Genomic DNA, 22,214 nt, shown 5'->3' with positions numbered 1-22,214 from the left:
TAGGTTTTTTTTTAGACACTATTCACAAAAATTCTTTTTGACTAAAACATCAAACAATATAATGTATCAAGTAGTGCAGCAAATTCAATTAGGATGTTTATCCTTATTATAAGGCAAATGTATTTAAGATGATTGCAAATGATTCTTTATGATTTGCTTAGTATTTTTCGTATTATATTCTACTTTTTTAATACTAATATTACATACTAGCTCACTGAATTAATTTACATATTTACATACATAAATAAAAAAAAAAAAAAAAAGCAAATTTCTTAGCTAATACATACATATATGTATAGTACATACAAATTGTGTTACTACCACTTAGTTCTTATACACTTAGCTGAATGTTTTCAGAATTCATTGAAGTTATTTTAAAATTTTAGTTTTAAACTTTTTTCATTCTTTTCAAAGTTTAATTATTAGATATTGTAATTTCATTGAATTGGTTATAATTTACCATACAAATAAATATATGTACACTAACAGAAAAAGTATTGGCACCAGGCCTTTTTGCAGTTTTTACCTAGTTTTGCTTTAGCAAATTTTTTTATGAAAACATGCACTAATACATACATAATAACGAATAATTCGAATTCAAAACACAAATTTTTACTAATAATTTTTAAATTTTTCTGAGTGTGCAGTTTTGTAGATCATTGAATTTTAGTGCAATAAAGAGATAATTCTAAAAAAAATTTCCAATTTTTTTGCCAGCTGCGTTGAGAATTTTCTTCTTTATAAAAAAATTACGTTCAAAAGGAAGAAATTGCTCAAAAAATTTACTGAAGATTCATCTTTCGAAATCGAATATTCCGCGAATTTTGCGTACCTACATGTTTGTATTCTTGACCGTTTTTGTTTGCTTTAATCAAAAAATTTCGAAAATAATTTTGCTTAACTCTTCTGTTACGTTAAGAAAAACTTACACACGTGTTGTTAAGGTCACGAAATGACCAGCTCTATGTTTTCTATGTATATCGGCTTAAATGTTAAATGTTTAGATGCCCTTTTCAACATTTATAAATTTTATTGATTATTCTTAGGTTTATAGACAAAGTTTAGGTTTATTTTCATATATATGAACTCCTACAATACATGCTAAATTTTATGCTCAAGACTGTATTGCGTAATATTGTGGTCACATACGTATTTCTTGTTGCTATTTGTAATTCTTAACGGTAAAAATTTTGATAATTTCTGATGGATTGGTAAGATTTATTGTTTTATTTGGTTATATATCAGTATTCTTGCGATATGGTGGACGTGGTATATACATACGTAGGATGCCGGCCTACTATACCGAAGGTCTTTAGTTCAGCCAATGGAAGAATTAACGTCAACACACTTTCAAAAATTGGTATAGAAAATATATCTTGGCCTCCATAAATCTTTATGAAAAAATAGCCTCGTATCAATAATTGAAAAAACTTCGCCAAAATGTTCTAAAAGATCTATGGTATCACATTAATACAAAATGAATTACATTTGTACATTATTGTTACCCTTGCTATTCTTTTTTTGTATAAGCATCGACGTTTTTCCGTTCATGGACGCTTCTCGACATTTTTAATGTGACCGCAAAGCTGTCACGGTCTGTCCAGGTGAGTTGAACTATATATGACCCCAATAAGCGCTGACGATGCCTAATAAATAGGTCATATACATAGGTGTCAGATAATCAGAGTTTCTTAGAGTTAAAAATGACGCCGGAGAGTTCCAGTTAAGTATAATATGAGCTGTTTAAACGCCTTTTAAGCTTTATGTCGGACTCATATTTAGGCTCAAATGATATACGTTAATAGGCTCATATAGGACGACCATTGCAAGAAGGAAATACATTGGTTTCGGCCTCCCATATGATCACATACTAACTGTAAACTTTCCAGCTCTTTTTTGACTTAAAATGTTTACTGGGTAAACTTAAATTTTTGCAACGGCATGCATTATTGGCTAAATATTTTTGAAAAACGCTGTATTATAGATTAAAACTAATTCAACCGATAGCGTAATGGATAACTACCCACCAATAGAGGATAAATTGGGTACATTTTGGATTGAATTTGTGTGTTTGTTTCCCATATTTTCTAAAAGATTATTTTTACCCTTCTTTTGGGTAAATATTTGGGTATTTACCCATTTTTACCATACATAACCAATTTACCGGATATTTACCATTTGGGTATTTACCCCTTTCCCATCTCTATGCATAACATGTATGACGCACTCACTTCATAAAGCCAGAGTTTGTGCATTAAATAAACAAATAAGGCGCGGAACTTAGTAGTAACATCAAAATAAAATTGAAAAATCTATATAAAAAAATGTAAGACGCGATAACCTCCGAAGATGTGATACATTTATATTTGTAACAGGATTACCCTCGCGTAGGTCAGGTTGACAATTGGGTTTCGGAAGCTCTGAAGCTATAAGATTGGTATTACGCGTATCAACCCCTTTGAATCCCACATCCCTAGTGTCCATCTCATTATTTATTATTATTATTTCTTGAGTAACGACCCTGTATGGACACAGTCGGCTAAATACCTGGGATAAAAGTGACTGTATTTAAAAGTTTTTTGAATCCAAGTTTCAATTCTGTTGTGGTAAAGTGAACTTTTTCCTTTTGATGAAATTGTGACTAGGCGTGTACAAATAAACTTAATGCTGCTTATAACAACAATGCTAGATACGTATTTGGTCATGTTTCATATCACGCTGAGAGGTTGCTTAATACTCCTTTTGACAGTCTTTTAAAAGTTAGAACTCTATCCTTCACAAAATTATATAACTATACAAAGGAACCTGATTATTTATATCGGAGGCTTACTTTTCTTCATTCATCGAGATCAGCGCTTCTTCTCACGCACATAAGATACCGTTTGTTAACCTCTGGACGGACGTTCTTCGTTAGTCCTATACGCCTTTGGAGCTCTCTTCTCGCAAGATTAAGACAAATAGAAAATGCTCTGCACTTCAAGAATGGGCTAACCACTTTTTACAATAATTTGTAAGCAGTGCTGCTCACAATTTTTTATATGGAAGTGCAAATCACAATCAGACTGTTAAATTTGAATCATAAATTAATTAGATGCCTATTTTAACGGCCAATGATTATTTCAATTGTTTTCCGCAAAAAGCAATTACTAATTGATTACCATTAGAAAAATAATCAAAAGTAATCAAAATCAAATCAAAATGATTACTTTTGACTATGTTTGATTTTTTCAATTATTATTATAAGTTTTTTTTTTTTTTTGATTATTTTTTGTTTGTTTAATTTTTTTTGATTTTTTCCGCTTTGTTGAAAGAAAAATTCTCGTTTGTTGCATGCACCGGATAATTTCTACATACAAGTACATTTCAGGATGCAATAGTGAGCGCTTACAGAGGCGAATATATATGTACATGCAACATATAGGGCGAATATATAAAATAATGTGGGATCGAAAACGGCGGTTTTTCTTTTTGCCCAGACAATGTAAAAAAATGTTTGGTTTCATAGGTTGGCGTCCAAAAGCTTTCATTTAGCAAGGATCCTTTTTGGTTTCAGTCTTAAGTCTAGCCAATTTTGTTATATCCAAAATAAATATATCCCCTATTTTGGATTACGTTATGGCTATGTACTCATTAACATTGGTGGATGTAACGGTATATCGTGAGCGCTTATCTTGCCATATGGGTACATACATATCCACCTAAAAACTATCGTGTCTATAGATGTATCCGACGAATACCTTGCGTGGGAGTGCGTATTGTTTTACGACAAAACAATATGCTCAAACAATATGTGTGAGTAATACTACTTGGTTGATAGTTTCACTTCCAGCTGGAGCGATTCTCTAAGTTGTCATTCGTCATCATGATCAGTTGTCTAACCAAAAGTTGTTATAACCCAGATAAATTTAGTAATATATGTCCATGTACATTAGATTAAAACTTCTTTTTATTTCCTTATGATTACGTCTAGAATCTATAAAATTTTCGGTTTTGTATAGTGATGCATATTTTTATTACTAACAATGTAAATTCCAAACACATTTGTTTGCCTATCATACATCATTTTTTCGACATGGTTGAATATTTTCCAAGAATATATATAAGTATATACTCGTATACATTTTAAAAGTCTATAACAGCGGTCTACTGCTAATACGTGTCATAAAAGACTTGGCTTGACCTCAGCATTAATAACCCAAGACGGAAAACAAAAATTTTGAGTCGTTCAAAAGATACTAACGAAAAAAAAAATGCTTAATTATGATAGAGCTCTCTAAATGAGGCGAAGAACACTCACATAGTGGCGATGATATGAAACCAATACTACTAAAATAAAGCGAACAATATGATAAACTTTGATTACAAAACAATCAGTGCATAGTCATAACTTAATCCAAAATAGCGGATATATTAATTTTGGATACAAAACAAAATTTGCTTGACTTAAGGATGTATTATTTTATATAATGAGTGCATCAAATTAGGCCTGAGAATATGTTTAGATCAACGCTCATATACCATTCGCCCTATATGTTGCATGTACATATATATTCGCCTCGATAAGCGCTTAAGACTTACTATTGCATCCTAAAATGTACTTGTGTGTAGAAATTATCCCGTGCATGTAACAAACGAGAATTTTTCTTTCAACAAAGCGGAAAAATAAAAAAATTAGGAAAAAATCAAAAAAAAAATAAAAAGTATAAAATAATCAATTACTTTTGATTATTTTTGATTTTTGATAGTTTTTGATTATTTTCAATAATCGTAAAAAATCATGATTTTTCTTGATTATTTTTTTAATAAATTTAAAAGTAATAATTAAAAATAGAATATAATGGCAAGTAATCATTAAATGGCGTTTAAAGAAAATAGTCAATGGAACGGCTAATCATTACCATTAGTAATCATTATTTAACAGGTCTGATCAGTGATCGCAATACATGTGCAAAATTGTATGTGCACTGAAATTTTTTTGTATTTAAAAAAAAATTTTAATTGTTTGAAGTCGGGAAAAGTTGAAGATTTGGTTTTAAGTTACAAAAATTTGCTTAAAATATTACGTAAATAGTTATATCGTCATATATGTAATACTTCTATATTGCTACAAAAAGCTAAGTACATTCCCCAAAATCAGAGTGCCGATATATTGTTGCTGTTTACATGTTTTTGTTTTTGTATTCAAGAATCGAATGTACCAAAATTTAAGTTTTTCCTTGTCACACTTATGCTGCTACAATCACAAAAATTTTATAGGCTGTCTTGCTTTGATTTCGCATCCAAAACACATTGCGAGCATTTTCTATTAACAATATAGGAGTATTACATATACATATGTATATCGTCAACATTCTAGAGCCAATAAATTTAATCCTGAAAGTTGCGAAAAATTACATTGGCCTATAGCCTCAGTTTTTGTAGTAACATATTTTATATATATGGTCGGAATTTGGTTTTCAATAATCATACTAAAAGTGAATGTGGATATTTCCGCGAATGTTGCATTAGAAATTGAGTTTGATAACTTTCGAAATGCTTAATTAGAGGGTTCCGCGCGGTTTGTTTTAAATTTGTGTTCAAATTTACATATATTAGCAACAGAGATTACTGAGGTTCTGAAATACCACCTGAATTTAATAAAATCTTTAACAAGTAAATGATAGGCAGGGTTGCTTCCCACTTTCAGTCAAAAAATGTCTCATAACCACGAAAAATAATATACCGAAATAAAATACAAAATCACAGAAACTACGCTGTAAGAAAATCTCTAGTTCGAAACTAGTGCACTTCTACTGCATTCTGAACCACCAATAGTTCGCCATCTATCTCTTTTATGTGCTTTCAACATTGCGATGTTCTAGGTGATGGAAATTGTCCCCGCAACTTTATACAAATTTCCACTTTAGAACTAGTTCTTTAATGGCACTTTTTGGATAGTTACGAAATAGTTTAAAATTTTACAGCTGATATCTAGTTCTTTCTAATATTTCGTTGGCCCCGCACCGGAGCGAAATTCTACATGTTGCTTCTAGTATGATATTATCGCATTTTTCGATAGTTATAGTTAGTTAAATAAATAAATGAATGAATTAATAAATAAATACGAAATATAAAAATTCAAACTGTCGATTTTATAATTGCAAATATAGCTACTAATAAAATAGTACCTATTTGGCACTCTAGGTCTAGTTCTGAACCAGAATTTTGTATCATTAGTTACTGACTTCACTTGAGGGTAATTAACTAATATCATATGAAGTTAGAAGAGGCCCCTCTTCTTTTGGTACAGTTTTGCTTATATTCTTTGGTCATATGCCCCATATATTTCAGCTTTGCGGTCAGTTATCTATTTTAATTTTATTTATGAATCAATTTTGATTACACATTTTTTTCAGTGGTATCATATTTTTGAATAATTTTTAGTCGTCAAATTGTTAGTGTAAATTTTTTTCATCATACACAAGTGCCTGAACTTCATACGGGAGTCCTTTTTCTTGGCACTTTCATATGAAATTCGAGCATTTTCATATGATTCGAAACTATATGTGAGCATGATACAAATATTGATACAAATATTACAAGGTAAAACCGGTGAGAGGAAAATGACATCTAAAAAGATTTTAAAATTCTCACTGCGCTCTCATAAAAAACAAAATAAACAAAATGTTGTTTTAATTTGTTTCGTTTTATTCCAATAAACGTTTTCATATGAAATTTAAAATTTTTAATGCAGAACAGAATTGCAATAAGGGTCATGCTCGACCCTAACTCTTCCGGCCTCATCCTGCATTAAAGGAAAAACAAGTAATTAACGTTGTGGAAGGGTACCAAGAGAATAAACATATAAAGCAATTGGCTACGCAATCTTGTACTATGATTTGCCAATATGGGCTCCTGATCATGAAAACACGGTAGGGGGCGTTAGTATATTATGTTGAACTGCGTATTAATAGGCTGGGAAAACAGTTTCTACTAAATTGTTATAAGCCGACGCAACCCAGCAGAACTGATTGGGGTTACAAATTAGATGGGGTTACACTGAAATGACAATCCTTGGTCGGGAAAAATCCCGAGTCGCTCCGGTACATAGAACCGACTGCCTTGGGAAGGGGAGGAAAAAAAAGTACTGCTACAAGAACAACAACAACAACAGCAGAACTGCTTGATGCAACCTCGCCTCCAAAAAGATAGGTGGGCATCCCCGTAACCACTATCAGCTCCGGTTATTTGTAGCACTGCCGTATGATATCGAGGCATAGAGGCGACGAATTCTTTCAAAGAATCACGCTCGATGAACCCCATTATTTAAACCGTATTTCCAGACTGTGTGGAACAAGAAACCTCACTTCGAGAAAGATGAGGACACTATCCCTCTAGCGCCAAATCACAAGAAGTGGAAGACATTTCATGCCATATTCACCAGAGAAGTTAATGAAACCATTATCCATCCACAAAATAAACAAAAATACAATAAAATCAAACTGATTGTTTGGCATTCGAAAAAGTCAAACATACAAAAAATATTTTTCTGTTTCCTTTGGTTTGGCATTTCCCACAAAGTTTGAGAGAGTGAAATTTTTTTAATAATCAAAAAACCATTATGGCCACCAAGAAGAGTAAATGGTTTTACCTGGTAATATTTATACCATGTGTATTATTACATCATGAATAAAACCAAACTGATTGTTTGGCATTCGAAAAAGTCAAACATACAAAAAATATTTTTTTCTTTCCTTTGGTTTGGCATTTCCCATAAAGTTTGGGAGAGTGATTTTAAAATCTTTTTAAAAATCTAAAAAACAATTATGGTCGCCAAAAAGAGAGAAAGGTTTTACCTTCTAATAGTTTTATTCTGTATGGGAGTGCTATGAACATTTTTTTTTTATATTTGAAGTGTGAATTTGTATCTGTGCCCATGATTCAATTACTACAGGTTTGTTCTCCAATGATGGCAGAGCTTTGACACTCCCAAGTTTAAAAATCTGGACGAAGTAAGGAAAAAGGGGAATAATTCAATCCCCATCAGCGAAAATTTTAGTAGAAAAGTACCTATAGTAGTATATTAGTAGTGATAATAAATTTGTAAATGCCAACAGGTTTTGGGGAAATAATTAATTTTCTACTAAATATTTCGCGAATTGATATAGTTATGTTGGTTTGGTCATTCTTTCAGAATTTGTTTGAAGGACGCCGTGCGTCAGAATTTTATTCAAATACACACTATCTCAAAATTTGTTTCAAGAACTCCCTATCTGAACATAAGTTCCATACATTTTCTCATTTTGACATAAGAGGGAGTTAAAGAAAATCATTCTGAGAGTAGGCGTTCTTCAACCTAATTCGGATATAGAGCGTTTTTGTGACAAATCCTGAAATGGAGAATTTTTGAAAAGTATTTTGAGATAGGGCGATTTCGAATTGGCAGTCTGCATGGGGTGATACTCTACTCAGCAGCCGCAATGAACTGACAAAAACAAAAAAATTTAAGAAAATAGCGTACTGACTTAGAACTTTATATTACGGCTTTGACTTTGGCAGAAGGGTTAAGCTTTTGTGCGGTCCTGCTACATAGGGAGTATTTACCGTTTTATTCTTTTTAAGTATTCATGGAAGTTTTCCGAATAAACCGTTAATTTAGAGTATTGGAAACACGTTCGTTTAATACTACCTTACGAAATCCGTGTATTCCAAATAAGTATATATTCCAAGTATAAAACGACTCCACAAATTCTTAAATGCAGACGAATGTTCCGAACATACGGAATAAATAAGTTAACACGCTCAATGAATACATTTCGTTATGGCATCTCCATTATTTACTAATTACATTTTTATGTGAATCGATTTACTAGTCTAGTTTTTGACGTTGAACGATGAATTTTAAATTGGTTCAGGCTTCGTATATTGTTAGGTTGACGAAATTGCACGATTTCTTGGCATCCACACTTTTCATAAAATTACCTAGGTTTAGCCACACTAATTGATCATGGCATGGTTTATAAATTCATCATAAAATTTAAAAAAATTGTCTAAGGAATTATGCAGTTCAGTACTTATAGGGTATTTGTAAACTGATTTCTTGTTATTTCTACTACTAATATTTTTCGGAAAATCGCAAAGAAACAACACAGTTAACGGATGTCAATTCGATCTGGGAGCAAAATGGTTGAAATAGTCAAAAAATTTGTCAGCCGAGCAAACATCTTGTGATTGAATCATGATCTGTGCCTATGATTCAGGGCAAAACCAAAAACAAAAGTGCATAGGGGTTGAGCAGCCCTGTTTGTAAGCCAGATCTTTTTTCTGTATTCAAACTAATAAAAATGTATTATCTTGTTAAATGATTCGTTCTTATTCTTATTTTTGTTTCCGTTTGTCCTTCCCCATATACTTTACCAGCTAAATACTACTTGGTGAATGTCATAACCATATTTGTAGACGTATTATTTTTATTATTATTATAGTTTTATTTTAACTTTGTTAATTCTATTTTCATATTATTTTATTTTAAATTTATCTATTTACAATTTCTGACTAGCAATGTTAAATAATTTACCAAATTGTGCTAGGAAAATATTTAAATAAATAAATAGTTAATACTAAATGGTATTTTTTTTTTACTTAAGCGCATTTTCCATTCGCATATGCTAATTTTGACAAATTTTCTTCTGATGCATTGCCGAGTCTAATATTTGTGTATTGCAGGGATGGGACGCCACTGCTATTTCAAGCAAAAGCAAAGAGGAGTAGATTACTAAGAGGCGTCAGTTCGTACTTTTTACGAAATCAGTTGTAATGTACCAACTTGGCGGATATTAGAAAATAAGATTCTACACATTTTTCAGAAGTTTATACTAAAATATATTGCGATTGTTGGAAAGAGGATGGATGATAATTTAATTAAACAATCCCTTAAACAAGCCCAAACACCCCATGAAAATGTGTAGAAGCAATTTTAAACTACCCCGCAAGTGGCACATTACGCATGAATATCACAAAGAGCACAAACTGACGCCTCTTGTTAACCTACTCCTCTTTGGCAAAAGAAAGAGCACACAATGTGGATACCGCGCTTTGAGGCGTGGTTAATTTTCAAATTGAAGAAACGCGGCAAGCGTTAAGGTATTTCAGGCTAAAAAGTTCGAGTGAAATCATATTACGCCCGACAGAGCAAACATTTATTTATATTTAATGGACATCTTAATATGTGACCTGGAATCATGAAACGACCCTATAATATCGTTCTTCACTTTTCGAGTGATTCTTATAGGAAATTTAAATCTCTTTCCAATGGAATAACCCGCAGTTTCCTAACTTTCTTAGTTTTTTTCACAAATCGCATTTAAAGCAAATCCAACCACAAATACGATTTTTTGAAATATTTCGATGTATGCGCCATCTATCGGAGTTTTTTTCTCATTATTGCATTGTCATCGGGCTCTGAACTGTATTCCAAGTTTCAAGCTTGTAGCGTAGCTTTTCGGGAAGTTAATTAAATTTTAAGTACAAAATTCGTTCACAACGGCCAGACGCTACACAGAGTCAAGCTAAACAAAACTGTGCGTTTTCTCGAAAACTTGTTTTCGCACAATAGGGTCGTTTCATGATTCCAGGTCACATATATACCTTTGTATTTTTATTTTTTTTTTCTTAGTAAGCTTACGTCAAAGAAAATAGGGTGGACATTTTTTTTCTTTTAATATAGAAGGGATTAAAACAAGTTTTGTGTTACTTACAAACAATGATTAATTGTACCAGCATCCAATCTCGGACCGACATGTTTATTATGTAGGCTATATACGAGAAATCTATTTAAAACTTGTTTTCGCACAATAGGGTCGTTTCATGATTCCAGGTCACATATATACTTTGTATTTTTTTGTTTTTCTTAGTAAGCTTACGTCAAAGAAAATAGGGTGGACATTTTTTTACTTTTAATATAGAAGGGATTAAAACAAGTTTTGTGTTACTTACAATGATTAATTGTACCAGCATCCAATCTCGGACCGGCATGCTTATTATGTAGGCTATATACGAGAAATCTATTTTTAACTTATGACGCAGTGACTTGAAAATTTAGTTTGTTCCAATAGTCAGGAATAAAATTGATTTTGTTAAATGAAAATTATTTTGGTACACCACAACAAAAATAAACCGACCGTATTAACTGAAATATATACCATGAAACGCTCTCAGTGAAAACTCTGCCCTGCAGATTGTGATGTGTGCTATGTTTGAATCCTATGCAGGTTTAATAATTTTTACCTCCACTGTACATAAAAGGCATTCCTGTCATATAATTAGTTATATGTCATGGAAGGCGAACACATTTAGAGCATTACAGCAAAATAAGAACGAATTGCATACAATTTTAAAAGTGACGCCTGATTAACGTTTGCTTAGACTCGTCCATTTTGTTCGAAGTCGTGCCAAAGAACACATCTCAGTGTAAGAAGTTTCAATGAATAATATATTCTAAAGTGGAAAGTTTTTAAAGTGCACAAGTAAAATTTTTTTAAATTGTTTGCAAGCAAACAAACGCTATATATATTCCAAAAAGGAAGTACAAATAAGTTGGCGTTAAGTAATTTTCAGCCGAATATGGCCAACTCCCTTATGAGGGTGGTTCGCTGAAGAAGGTGCTCCAATTCAGCCAAATTTAGTGGCTTCACCTACCATATATGTACTTTTTCCTCACAATAACTCGTGTATTGTACAATACCTTCTTGGTACGTATATCTATATATTACTATATAAGGAACTCCCTGTGCAAAGTTCTAAATTGCGACCTATTTTCTCTATAGGATTATCTACAAGTTACCTCAGCTGAATACTTAGCTTTACAACTATACACATCTGCATCAGTTTAAACCATAGCAATACCTAACTTACAATACGGATTTCCGAAATTATTCACGTATTTGTTTACAGCTATATTGACTACCAATTTACAACCAGACATACAACATAAATCTCCGGCATTTCATCATACTTATATTTCTATATTTCTTCATTTTTATAAAATTACGTACATAGTATAAACGTAGATACATATGTATATGTACATATATCTATTTCTGTAAGAATTAATCTTTTTAAAATAATTGTTTTTATGTTCGTAATGTAAAAACGCCTTTGCGTAATTTTTTTTTGGAATAAGCTCAAAAAAATTTCGAGTTCGGCTCTTTAGTCTTTTTTTTTTGTTTGTTTTAAATTCTTGAATATTTTTGCCTAAAAAGTACATAAGTATATTCACAATTGTCATGGTGTAAAGCGGGAATATAGCGTATACATAACAAAATTCCACCAAATTTCCAGTGAGGACCTGCTGTTTGCGCAAACAACGTGGGATCATCAAGGGTTAATAAAGGTACGTACATAAGGGTTATAAGACTGGTTGTGGTGTATGTGTGTTGTGCAAAATACAAAATCTCTTTGCTGAGTTTTCATTGCTTCTATCGTATCGCTGATATTTGGCGTGCTTGTTTTTGTTGTCGTTTGTTCCTTTTGGTAAGTGAACTGATTGATTTTGCACATCCATACATATACTTCAATAAAATTGTTCGAAAGTGTTATAAACGGTTTTATTCTCGCTTGCTCTTCGGTAATTTTCCTGTATTTAATTTGCATGTGTAAGTTCGTTACACATATGTGTTCGAGTTCGTTAAATGTTTGAATTCGTTTTGCTTAAGTGTTAGTGCATTGAGAGAGAATATTAAACGATTCCTCTCACTGCAAACAATATACTTTGTTATGTAACGATAATGAATTTTAATTAAAATGAATAAAGTGTAAGTGGTATAAAACTATGTGATCTCAGGCGCTGATTCTTATATTAGGTTGGGACGGGAGAGATGGTGTACTCTCGTAGAATGGTTGGGAAGGGAGAGAGCGGAGACTGAATAACATCTGAGTCTCCATGATGCAGTTCCATTCTTGTCGTTCTGTTGTCGTCTTGTTTCGCTACAATTTACGTTCCCCGTAGGAAACAATTTTCCATGCGTCCGTCCGCTTATCTGGTATTTTGTGTTGTCTGGGATTATTGTCCGATGTGTAATTTGCTGTTGTTTATATTAGGATTTTATATTAAAAGAAAATCAAGTGCATGAAAATTATGTTTATGTATGTATGCAGTGTGAATAGTTTATACAAGTATCCACCCCAGCCGAAGAGCTTAGACCAGGTCCAACTAGCATGCACGCCCGTATAACATTGCACTGCCGCTGTAACATCTGGCGATCCGACATGGTACATTACATAAAAATGGCGCCCAACGTGGGGCCCTCGCTTTCGCGGGTACCCGAATAAAATTTTATCTGGTTATCAGTGTCAGGGGTGACAGAGTGTTGGAATTAGGTTAAAATGCGGAGGCCGTTTTCTTAACCACATTCAGTCATATTTTGACGAACAATTTCTCACTGGGGTGATTGACCTCATTTGCTTTTCTTTTGGAATAGAGTTAAAGTAATATGTTTGTTACACTCTACCATTGAATTGCTTCTGAATTTCAATCTCCTCAAACTGTTATACTTTTGTAAACATATGGTCGGCTTTGGATAAGTTGAGTGTTTGCAAATAATAGCAGTTAGCAAAGATCTGGCACACAATTGTTTTATTTTCATTCGCGAAGCAGACGAGAAGAAGGGAACACGGCGGCCACTGGAAGTCAGCGTGGGATCACATAGAAATTACCGAGATTTTTTTATTTGGATTAAATTTTTGCTGAAAGAATTCATATTTAGCAGTAAAAGCACTTATATATAATTTTAACTACAAATTTTAACAAATACTTTATAAATCGAAAATAATAAAGATATTCATAATTTAATCGGATTGTAGTAACAATAATACTTCAAAGATTTAACAAGGAAATAATTTTCGGTGAATGTGAGCTTTGTCGAAGAATCTTCGGTATTTTTTTTTTATCTTTAGTTTGATTAACAATTTTTTTTTGCGATTGTAACAAAATGCCTGTTCATCGCAGTGATGAAAATTTAGAAGTAGAGGATGTACAAGATTCATTGTGTACCATTTGCAATGAAACTTTGTTAGATTCTGACATGGTAATTACTTCTTGTCAGCACAGATTTCATGGAGAATGTATAGCAAGGTGGGTATATAGTAGCAATTCTTGTCCACTTTGTCGCAGACAAATTGATAGTAATTTTATGACCAATCACGGTGGACAAAATATATCTCTAGAACCCATATCAGAACCCATTTCTATGGGGGGACGAATCACTCATAGACGTTTAGCAGTGTCAGATACGGCTTCACTAGAACATGGTGAAGTAAATAACACAGGGGATTCGAGCATATCGCGTCGACAAAATCGTAATTCTCGCATTAACCGATTGAACCAAAATAGACTGACCCAACAGAATGATCTTGACCGTATAGAAGAAGTAGTAGAAACTGTAGTGCGTCGACAACAAGAATTAGTAACACGCGATATTCAAAATACCATTGAAAGGTTATTAACAAATTCTTTAGAAGGTAATTTTTCAGCGATGAACCTAAATCAGTCACGACCTCGCGATGATTTACCCAGTCAGGGCAGGACAGCTGTTAATTTACAAAATAGTAGGTTAGGACAATCTTCCGCTGATCCGACACCTTACTACACAGAAGCTACGCGTACGCGTTCTGCTCGATCGCAAAGCGCAGAAACGTTTTTATCAGCAGGTGGAATCGCTAAGATAATTTCAAATTGGAAATTAGTTTTTGATGGTTCTTCTCAGGGCATATCTGTTAGCGAATTTATTTATAGGGTGAACGCATTAACAACGTCATCATTACGTGGCGACTTTGATGCCCTTTGCCAAAACGCACATATTTTGTTTGAGGGTAAGGCCAAAAATTGGTTTTGGCGATACCATCGCGCTAATGGAGTATTTGAATGGTTTTCATTCTGTGATGCTCTGAAAAGAAACTTTAGGGATATTCGTACAGATTTTGACATTAAAGAAACTATTCGCAACAGGAAACAAAAACCGAATGAGCCTTTTGAAAAATTTCTAGAAGGTGTATTATGTCTGTGTGATTCACTAAGCACTCCGTTGTCTGAAAGAGAGCTCGTGGAAACTTTAATACAAAATCTCAAACCTGATGTGCGATTAGAATTATTACATTTCGACATTACATCTCTCAACGATTTACGTCGTGCTTGCCTAAGACGCGAAAATTTCTTTGACACTGTGCAAGGTGCACAAAAAGTTCCTTTTAAGCAATTTCGAGTTCCAGGCAGACAAATTTCGGAAGTCAAACACGTGGATATTAATGAGGAAGTTAACAACGCTTCCGATGAAATATCAGCAGTATCAGATTTAGCCAATAGGAAGTGTTGGAATTGTGACGAGGCGGGACACAATTACAAACAATGCATTAAGCCGCGGCGTGTGTTTTGTTATGGGTGCGGGTTAATAGCATTCTTTTTACCAACTTGTCCAAATTGTAACAAGTCGGGAAACGCGCTACGGGATGTTTGCAACGACAACCGCAAACATCCGAAACCTCTGCAAGCGCAGAGCCAGAATTAGTACAAGTTTTAAGACCACCAAATGTGACAAAGGATTTATTGGATTTACCACGAGTACATCCTATCAAACCTTTTCATGAACGTCTTAAGGAATATAAAACTAGGCGCGAACATATTTTTAAGCATACGCGTTCAGCAGTTAGAGCTAAAGAATTTTGGAAAGAGATAGGTGTTAAACGTAACCAATTATTATCGAGCATCATTTGTAAGCCAGGAGATGTTAGACCATATGCAGCTATTCGTATTATGAACTTCGACATGCTTGGGTTATTAGACTCGGGGGCTTCAATAAGTTGTATAGGGGGAAAATTAGCTGAGGAAATAATAAATAAGAAATATGAATTGGCATTTAAACCACTGAAAACTTTTGCACGAACCGCAGACGGTACAAGGCAAAATGTAGAAGGTGTTGTTGAGTTAATGACTACTTACAAGCAAGATACAAAACCCGTAGAATTCTATATCATATCCAGTTTGTCACAAGACGTATACTTAGGAGTAAATTTTTGGCAAACGTTCCAGCTAGCTCCTCATATAATAAGCGAAACTTTATTACCAACTGTTAATGAAAACCATCACGATCTGACAGTTGAACAACAACGTAAACTCAATGCGGCCATTAGTTGCTTTCCATCCTACGAGGAGAATGGTTTAGGTAAGACTACATTGCTTGAACATGAGATAGACGTAGGAACTGCTAAGCCAATCAAGCAAAGACATTTTCCTGTCTCACCAGCCATTGAAAAATTGATGGGAGTAGAAATTGAGCGCATGTTAAAACTAGGAGTAATTGAAGAGTCAAGCAGTGCTTGGTCATCGCCGGTAGTGCTTGTGAGAAAACCAGGAAAGGTTAGATTATGCTTGGACAGTCGTAAAGTTAACGAAATAACACGTAAAGACGCGTATCCATTACCTCATATAGACGGTATTTTGAGCCGGTTACCTCGTGCGGAATTTATTACTAGCTTGGATCTAAAAGACGCATTCTGGCAGATTCCACTAGAGGCCAAGTCGCGCGAAATGACAGCTTTTACAGTTCCCAATCGTCCTCTTTATCAATTTAAAGTGATGCCGTTTGGGTTGTGCAACGCTCCTCAAACGATGTGTCGCTTGATGGATAAGGTAATTCCATACAACCTGAAAGAACGGGTATTTGTGTATTTGGACGATCTTCTAATAGTCTCAGAAGATTTTGCATCGCATGTTGAGTTACTACAAGAAGTTGCATTATTGATACGTAAGGCAGGGCTTACTATAAATGTCGGCAAGAGTAAATTTTGTTTAAAAGAAGTAAAATATCTGGGATACCTTGTGGGTAATGGAACACTTAAAGTAGACCCATCAAAAGTTTCGGCTATAGTAGATTTTCCACAACCTCAATCAGTGCGACGCAAGCCAAAACGGAGTAGGAGCAGTACTCGCACAGTTAAATGAGAATGAAGACGAAGTTCCCATCGCTTATATGTCTCAAAAATTGAACAAGGCCCAGCGGAACTATTCTGTCACTGAGCAAGAATGTTTGGCAGCAGTTTTAGCTGTGAAGAAATTTCGGTCTTACGTGGAAGGACAAGAGTTCAAAATAATAACAGATCATGCGAGTTTACGATGGCTGATGAATCAATCAGATCTAAGCGGTCGTTTAGCACGATGGGCTCTCAAGCTGCAAGCGTTCAAGTTTAGGATTGAACACCGTAAAGGTACTAACAATGTAGTACCAGATGCTCTTTCGCGAGCGTTCGAAGTCAACATAGCCGATTTAAATGCAGACTATGTACCTATCATTGACCTTTCTTCCACAGCTTTTAGTGAGTCGAACTACGCAGATCTTCGGAACAAGATCTTGGTAAATAAAGATAAGTACCCTGATTTTGAAGTTCGGGAAAACTTCATATATCACCGTACGGAATACTACACAGGAGATGTAGAACAGCAAGAGTCGTCTTGGAAGCTCGTTGTACCTGAAAGCTTGAGAGATGATATTTTACGAGGTGCACACGACCACCCCACGAGCTCACATGGTGGCATAGCGAAGACCGTTGAGCGTGTTAGACGATTTTTCTTTTGGCCAGGGCTTTTGCGCTCTGTGCGTGATTACGTAGGAAAATGTGTCACGTGTAAGACTACAAAGCATCCGACAAAAACACTGAGACCTCTGATGGGAAAATTTGTATCGACGGAACGCATTTTCCAAAGACTTTTTATAGATTTGATCGGCCCTTTTCCGAGGTCCAAGAACGGAAATATAGGGATTTTGATAGTTCTTGACCAATTATCCAAATTTACTTTCCTTTGCCCCTTGAAAAAGTTCACAACGACACCTATTGTCAACTTTCTTAAGGAACATGTGTTTGACGTATTTGGCGTACCGGAAGTTCTGGTAAGCGATAATGGCAGCCAGTTCAAATCTGGTGAATTTGAAACCTTTTTGACAAAATGTGGCATTAAGCATGTGTGTACCGCTGCGTACTCTCCGCAAAGTAACAGTTCGGAGCGCGTCAATCGCTCCATAAATGCAGCACTTCGCGCCTACATCAAAGGTGATCAGCGTGAATGGGACCAGCACTTGAGTAGCATCAACTGCTCTTTGCGGAATTCCATTCATCAGTCGACATTAACAAACCCATATTTTGCTGTCTTTGGTCAACACATGATGACACACGGTAACAATTATGAGTTACTTCGTAATCTTGGTATGTTGGAAGAAGGCCGCGTACAAAGTATTGAACAAAGACATAATACCCTTTCATTAATTCGGGATACCGTGCGTACCAATATACAAAAATCTTACAAGACAAACGAGAGAATTTACAATTTACGGGCAAGACCAATTTCTTTCAAGGAGGGTCAGATGGTTTTGCGTAGAAACTTCTCACAGAGTAACCAAAGCAAGAACTTCAATAGCAAGTTAGCTCCTACGTTTCTCAAGGCGCGGGTTCGAAGTAAACAAGGTACGGCGTACTATGTATTGGAAGGCGAAGACGGAAAGTTACTCGGAACATTTCACTGTAAAGATATACAACCACTGTGAAACCACAGAATAAATCTTAACCTAGAAGTTCGTTGGGTTAGTTCGTACTATTACAGTTTTTTTTTACATATATAGCACTCATATTTTCAAATTCCAAACGGTAGACAAGCTTTTGGTTAGAATTTGTGTTTGTGATGTGTGCTATGTTTGAATCCTATGCAGGTTTAATAATTTTTACCTCCACTGTACATAAAAGGCATTCCTGTCATATAATTAGTTATATGTCATGGAAGGCGAACACATTTAGAGCATTACAGCAAAATAAGAACGAATTGCATACAATTTTAAAAGTGACGCCTGATTAACGTTTGCTTAGACTCGTCCATTTTGTTCGAAGTCGTGCCAAAGAACACATCTCAGTGTAAGAAGTTTCAATGAATAATATATTCTAAAGTGGAAAGTTTTTAAAGTGCACAAGTAAAATTTTTTTAAATTGTTTGCAAGCAAACAAACGCTATATATATTCCAAAAAGGAAGTACAAATAAGTTGGCGTTAAGTAATTTTCAGCCGAATATGGCCAACTCCCTTATGAGGGTGGTTCGCTGAAGAAGGTGCTCCAATTCAGCCAAATTTAGTGGCTTCACCTACCATATATGTACTTTTTCCTCACAATAACTCGTGTATTGTACAATACCTTCTTGGTACGTATATCTATATATTACTATATAAGGAACTCCCTGTGCAAAGTTCTAAATTGCGACCTATTTTCTCTATAGGATTATCTACAAGTTACCTCAGCTGAATACTTAGCTTTACAACTATACACATCTGCATCAGTTTAAACCATAGCAATACCTAACTTACAATACGGATTTCCGAAATTATTCACGTATTTGTTTACAGCTATATTGACTACCAATTTACAACCAGACATACAACATAAATCTCCGGCATTTCATCATACTTATATTTCTATATTTCTTCATTTTTATAAAATTACGTACATAGTATAAACGTAGATACATATGTATATGTACATATATCTATTTCTGTAAGAATTAATCTTTTTAAAATAATTGTTTTTATGTTCGTAATGTAAAAACGCCTTTGCGTAATTTTTTTTTGGAATAAGCTCAAAAAAATTTCGAGTTCGGCTCTTTAGTCTTTTTTTTTTGTTTGTTTTAAATTCTTGAATATTTTTGCCTAAAAAGTACATAAGTATATTCACAATTGTCATGGTGTAAAGCGGGAATATAGCGTATACATAACAAAATTCCACCAAATTTCCAGTGAGGACCTGCTGTTTGCGCAAACAACGTGGGATCATCAAGGGTTAATAAAGGTACGTACATAAGGGTTATAAGACTGGTTGTGGTGTATGTGTGTTGTGCAAAATACAAAATCTCTTTGCTGAGTTTTCATTGCTTCTATCGTATCGCTGATATTTGGCGTGCTTGTTTTTGTTGTCGTTTGTTCCTTTTGGTAAGTGAACTGATTGATTTTGCACATCCATACATATACTTCAATAAAATTGTTCGAAAGTGTTATAAACGGTTTTATTCTCGCTTGCTCTTCGGTAATTTTCCTGTATTTAATTTGCATGTGTAAGTTCGTTACACATATGTGTTCGAGTTCGTTAAATGTTTGAATTCGTTTTGCTTAAGTGTTAGTGCATTGAGAGAGAATATTAAACGATTCCTCTCACTGCAAACAATATACTTTGTTATGTAACGATAATGAATTTTAATTAAAATGAATAAAGTGTAAGTGGTATAAAACTATGTGATCTCAGGCGCTGATTCTTATATTAGGTTGGGACGGGAGAGATGGTGTACTCTCGTAGAATGGTTGGGAAGGGAGAGAGCGGAGACTGAATAACATCTGAGTCTCCATGATGCAGTTCCATTCTTGTCGTTCTGTTGTCGTCTTGTTTCGCTACAATTTACGTTCCCCGTAGGAAACAATTTTCCATGCGTCCGTCCGCTTATCTGGTATTTTGTGTTGTCTGGGATTATTGTCCGATGTGTAATTTGCTGTTGTTTATATTAGGATTTTATATTAAAAGAAAATCAAGTGCATGAAAATTATGTTTATGTATGTATGCAGTGTGAATAGTTTATACAAGTATCCACCCCAGCCGAAGAGCTTAGACCAGGTCCAACTAGCATGCACGCCCGTATAACATTGCACTGCCGCTGTAACATCTGGCGATCCGACATGGTACATTACAAGATGCCGTTCGGAGTCGTCATAAAACAAGTAGGTCCCATCCCGCCCATTTGTAAGAAAAGTTAAAAGGGGCACGACGCAAATTGGAAGAGCAGCTCGGCCTAAAATCTATTCGGAGGTTATCGCGCCTTACATTTATTTATTTATTACTTTAGCGAAGAAATAAAATATACGCTGGATGCACTCAAACACACTCACATTGTTTTACAAATTTAACAACTTCATAAAATCTTTGTACCATTAAGTAGTTTTTTTGGCTCACATGGTTGTTTTGGTAAACTGTATGTAGAAAAGAAACATGTCTGCATTATTGCCATGAGAAGTTGCTTCTCATTATTTAAATACTATTTACAGCTACAACAATTTGGATTTCTCTCATTCTCAAATTCTATAACACCAATACGACGTCGATATGGCTTATGACCAGGTAATTCTAAAGGTCTTTTCGATGGCATACACGGTAAGTGCATATTTAGGATTTTGACAGTGTACTTTGTACCTTGTTTTCTTTTTGTATAATCATCTTCATCTAAAGTATACAAAGATGATGCAAACGTTTCCTTACTTTGAATGTGTATAAGCTTCTTTTCAGATTCATTGTTGTGTTCCGTTTTCATATGCTGATAGAGTTTAGTCTGACTTAGATATTCACATTTACATTTAGTACATGCATGATTTATGTGCTTTGTATGCAATATTAAATGTGAATCTAATTGGTGCTGAAACATGAACTGTTCATTACATTTGTAACAAATATAGCGTCCACCATTTTGACGGTCCAAGTGATAGTCCAAGAAAACTCTGCAAGGAAATTAAAATCAAATTTAAAATGCAATTGGAATTGAAATGTAAACAAAATCTCACTAACTTGCTCGTGAAAACACTGCCGCATTTACGACAGTAAAACCAAGAGGCCTTAAAATGATGTACATAGTCATGTAGCATTAAGTTTAACAGCGAATCGGCAAAGAAGCCACAGTTTTCAACCAAGCATGTAAATTCTTGCGCTTTGACTTGGGTTTTTAACCTTTCTAACAGGATAAGGTCTGAAATTTTCAAATATTAAATTAATAAATTATATTTATTTTCAAACAATGCCTATTATATATATTTTGAGACCTAAAGACGCTAAAATAAAGTAGGCCGCACATATTTTATTTTACAAGAGAAAATGTTTCCTCCCTTAGCTCACATATTGAAAATATCTTTAGCAAAAATGAGGCGTTATGGCCTATAATTCATTATTCATAAGTTTAACCATTTCTTCTTCTTAATGAACTCTTTTTTTATTTCAAGACAATGGCCCTTCCATAAAACGTAAGTGACTCCTGGCATAAACATGTTTAAAAAAAATTATGGGAGGCTATAAAAAATAATGTCTGTGTGTAACCCTTTTACGTCCAATAAAATGTTTTTACGTGCGCAAACTTAGCACGGACCCCCCAGTTATATTTTGATTTAAAAAAGAACCAAACAGT

The 22,214-nt window shown here is 34.2% G+C and overlaps 1 protein-coding gene across 3 annotated transcripts in view; it reads right to left on the bottom strand.

The window, feature by feature from the left end:
- Positions 1 to 269: 269 nt before the first annotated feature.
- LOC137244096 (zinc finger protein 888) overlaps positions 270 to 22,214 on the bottom strand; it is a 47,030-nt gene continuing 25,085 nt past the window's right edge. For 2 of the 3 annotated variants that reach the window (XM_067772641.1, XM_067772640.1), the window contains 2 exons: positions 21,605 to 21,782; positions 20,161 to 21,537 (listed from right to left, as the gene is read on the bottom strand). In XM_067772641.1, the coding sequence (XP_067628742.1) occupies positions 21,081 to 21,537; positions 21,605 to 21,782 (635 nt within the window). In that variant the 3' untranslated portion in view covers positions 20,161 to 21,080. Of the gene's footprint in view, positions 1,647 to 20,160; positions 21,538 to 21,604; positions 21,783 to 22,214 lie in introns of those variants that run through there. The other variant, XM_067772642.1, reaches the window with a different exon arrangement.

The sequence above is a fragment of the Eurosta solidaginis genome, chromosome 3 (assembly GCF_040869045.1).
Source record: "Eurosta solidaginis isolate ZX-2024a chromosome 3, ASM4086904v1, whole genome shotgun sequence".
Taxonomy (NCBI): Eukaryota; Metazoa; Arthropoda; class Insecta; order Diptera; family Tephritidae; genus Eurosta; species Eurosta solidaginis.
The sequence above is the reverse complement of the archived record's forward strand: the minus strand, read 5'-3'. Positions and strand labels throughout refer to the sequence as shown.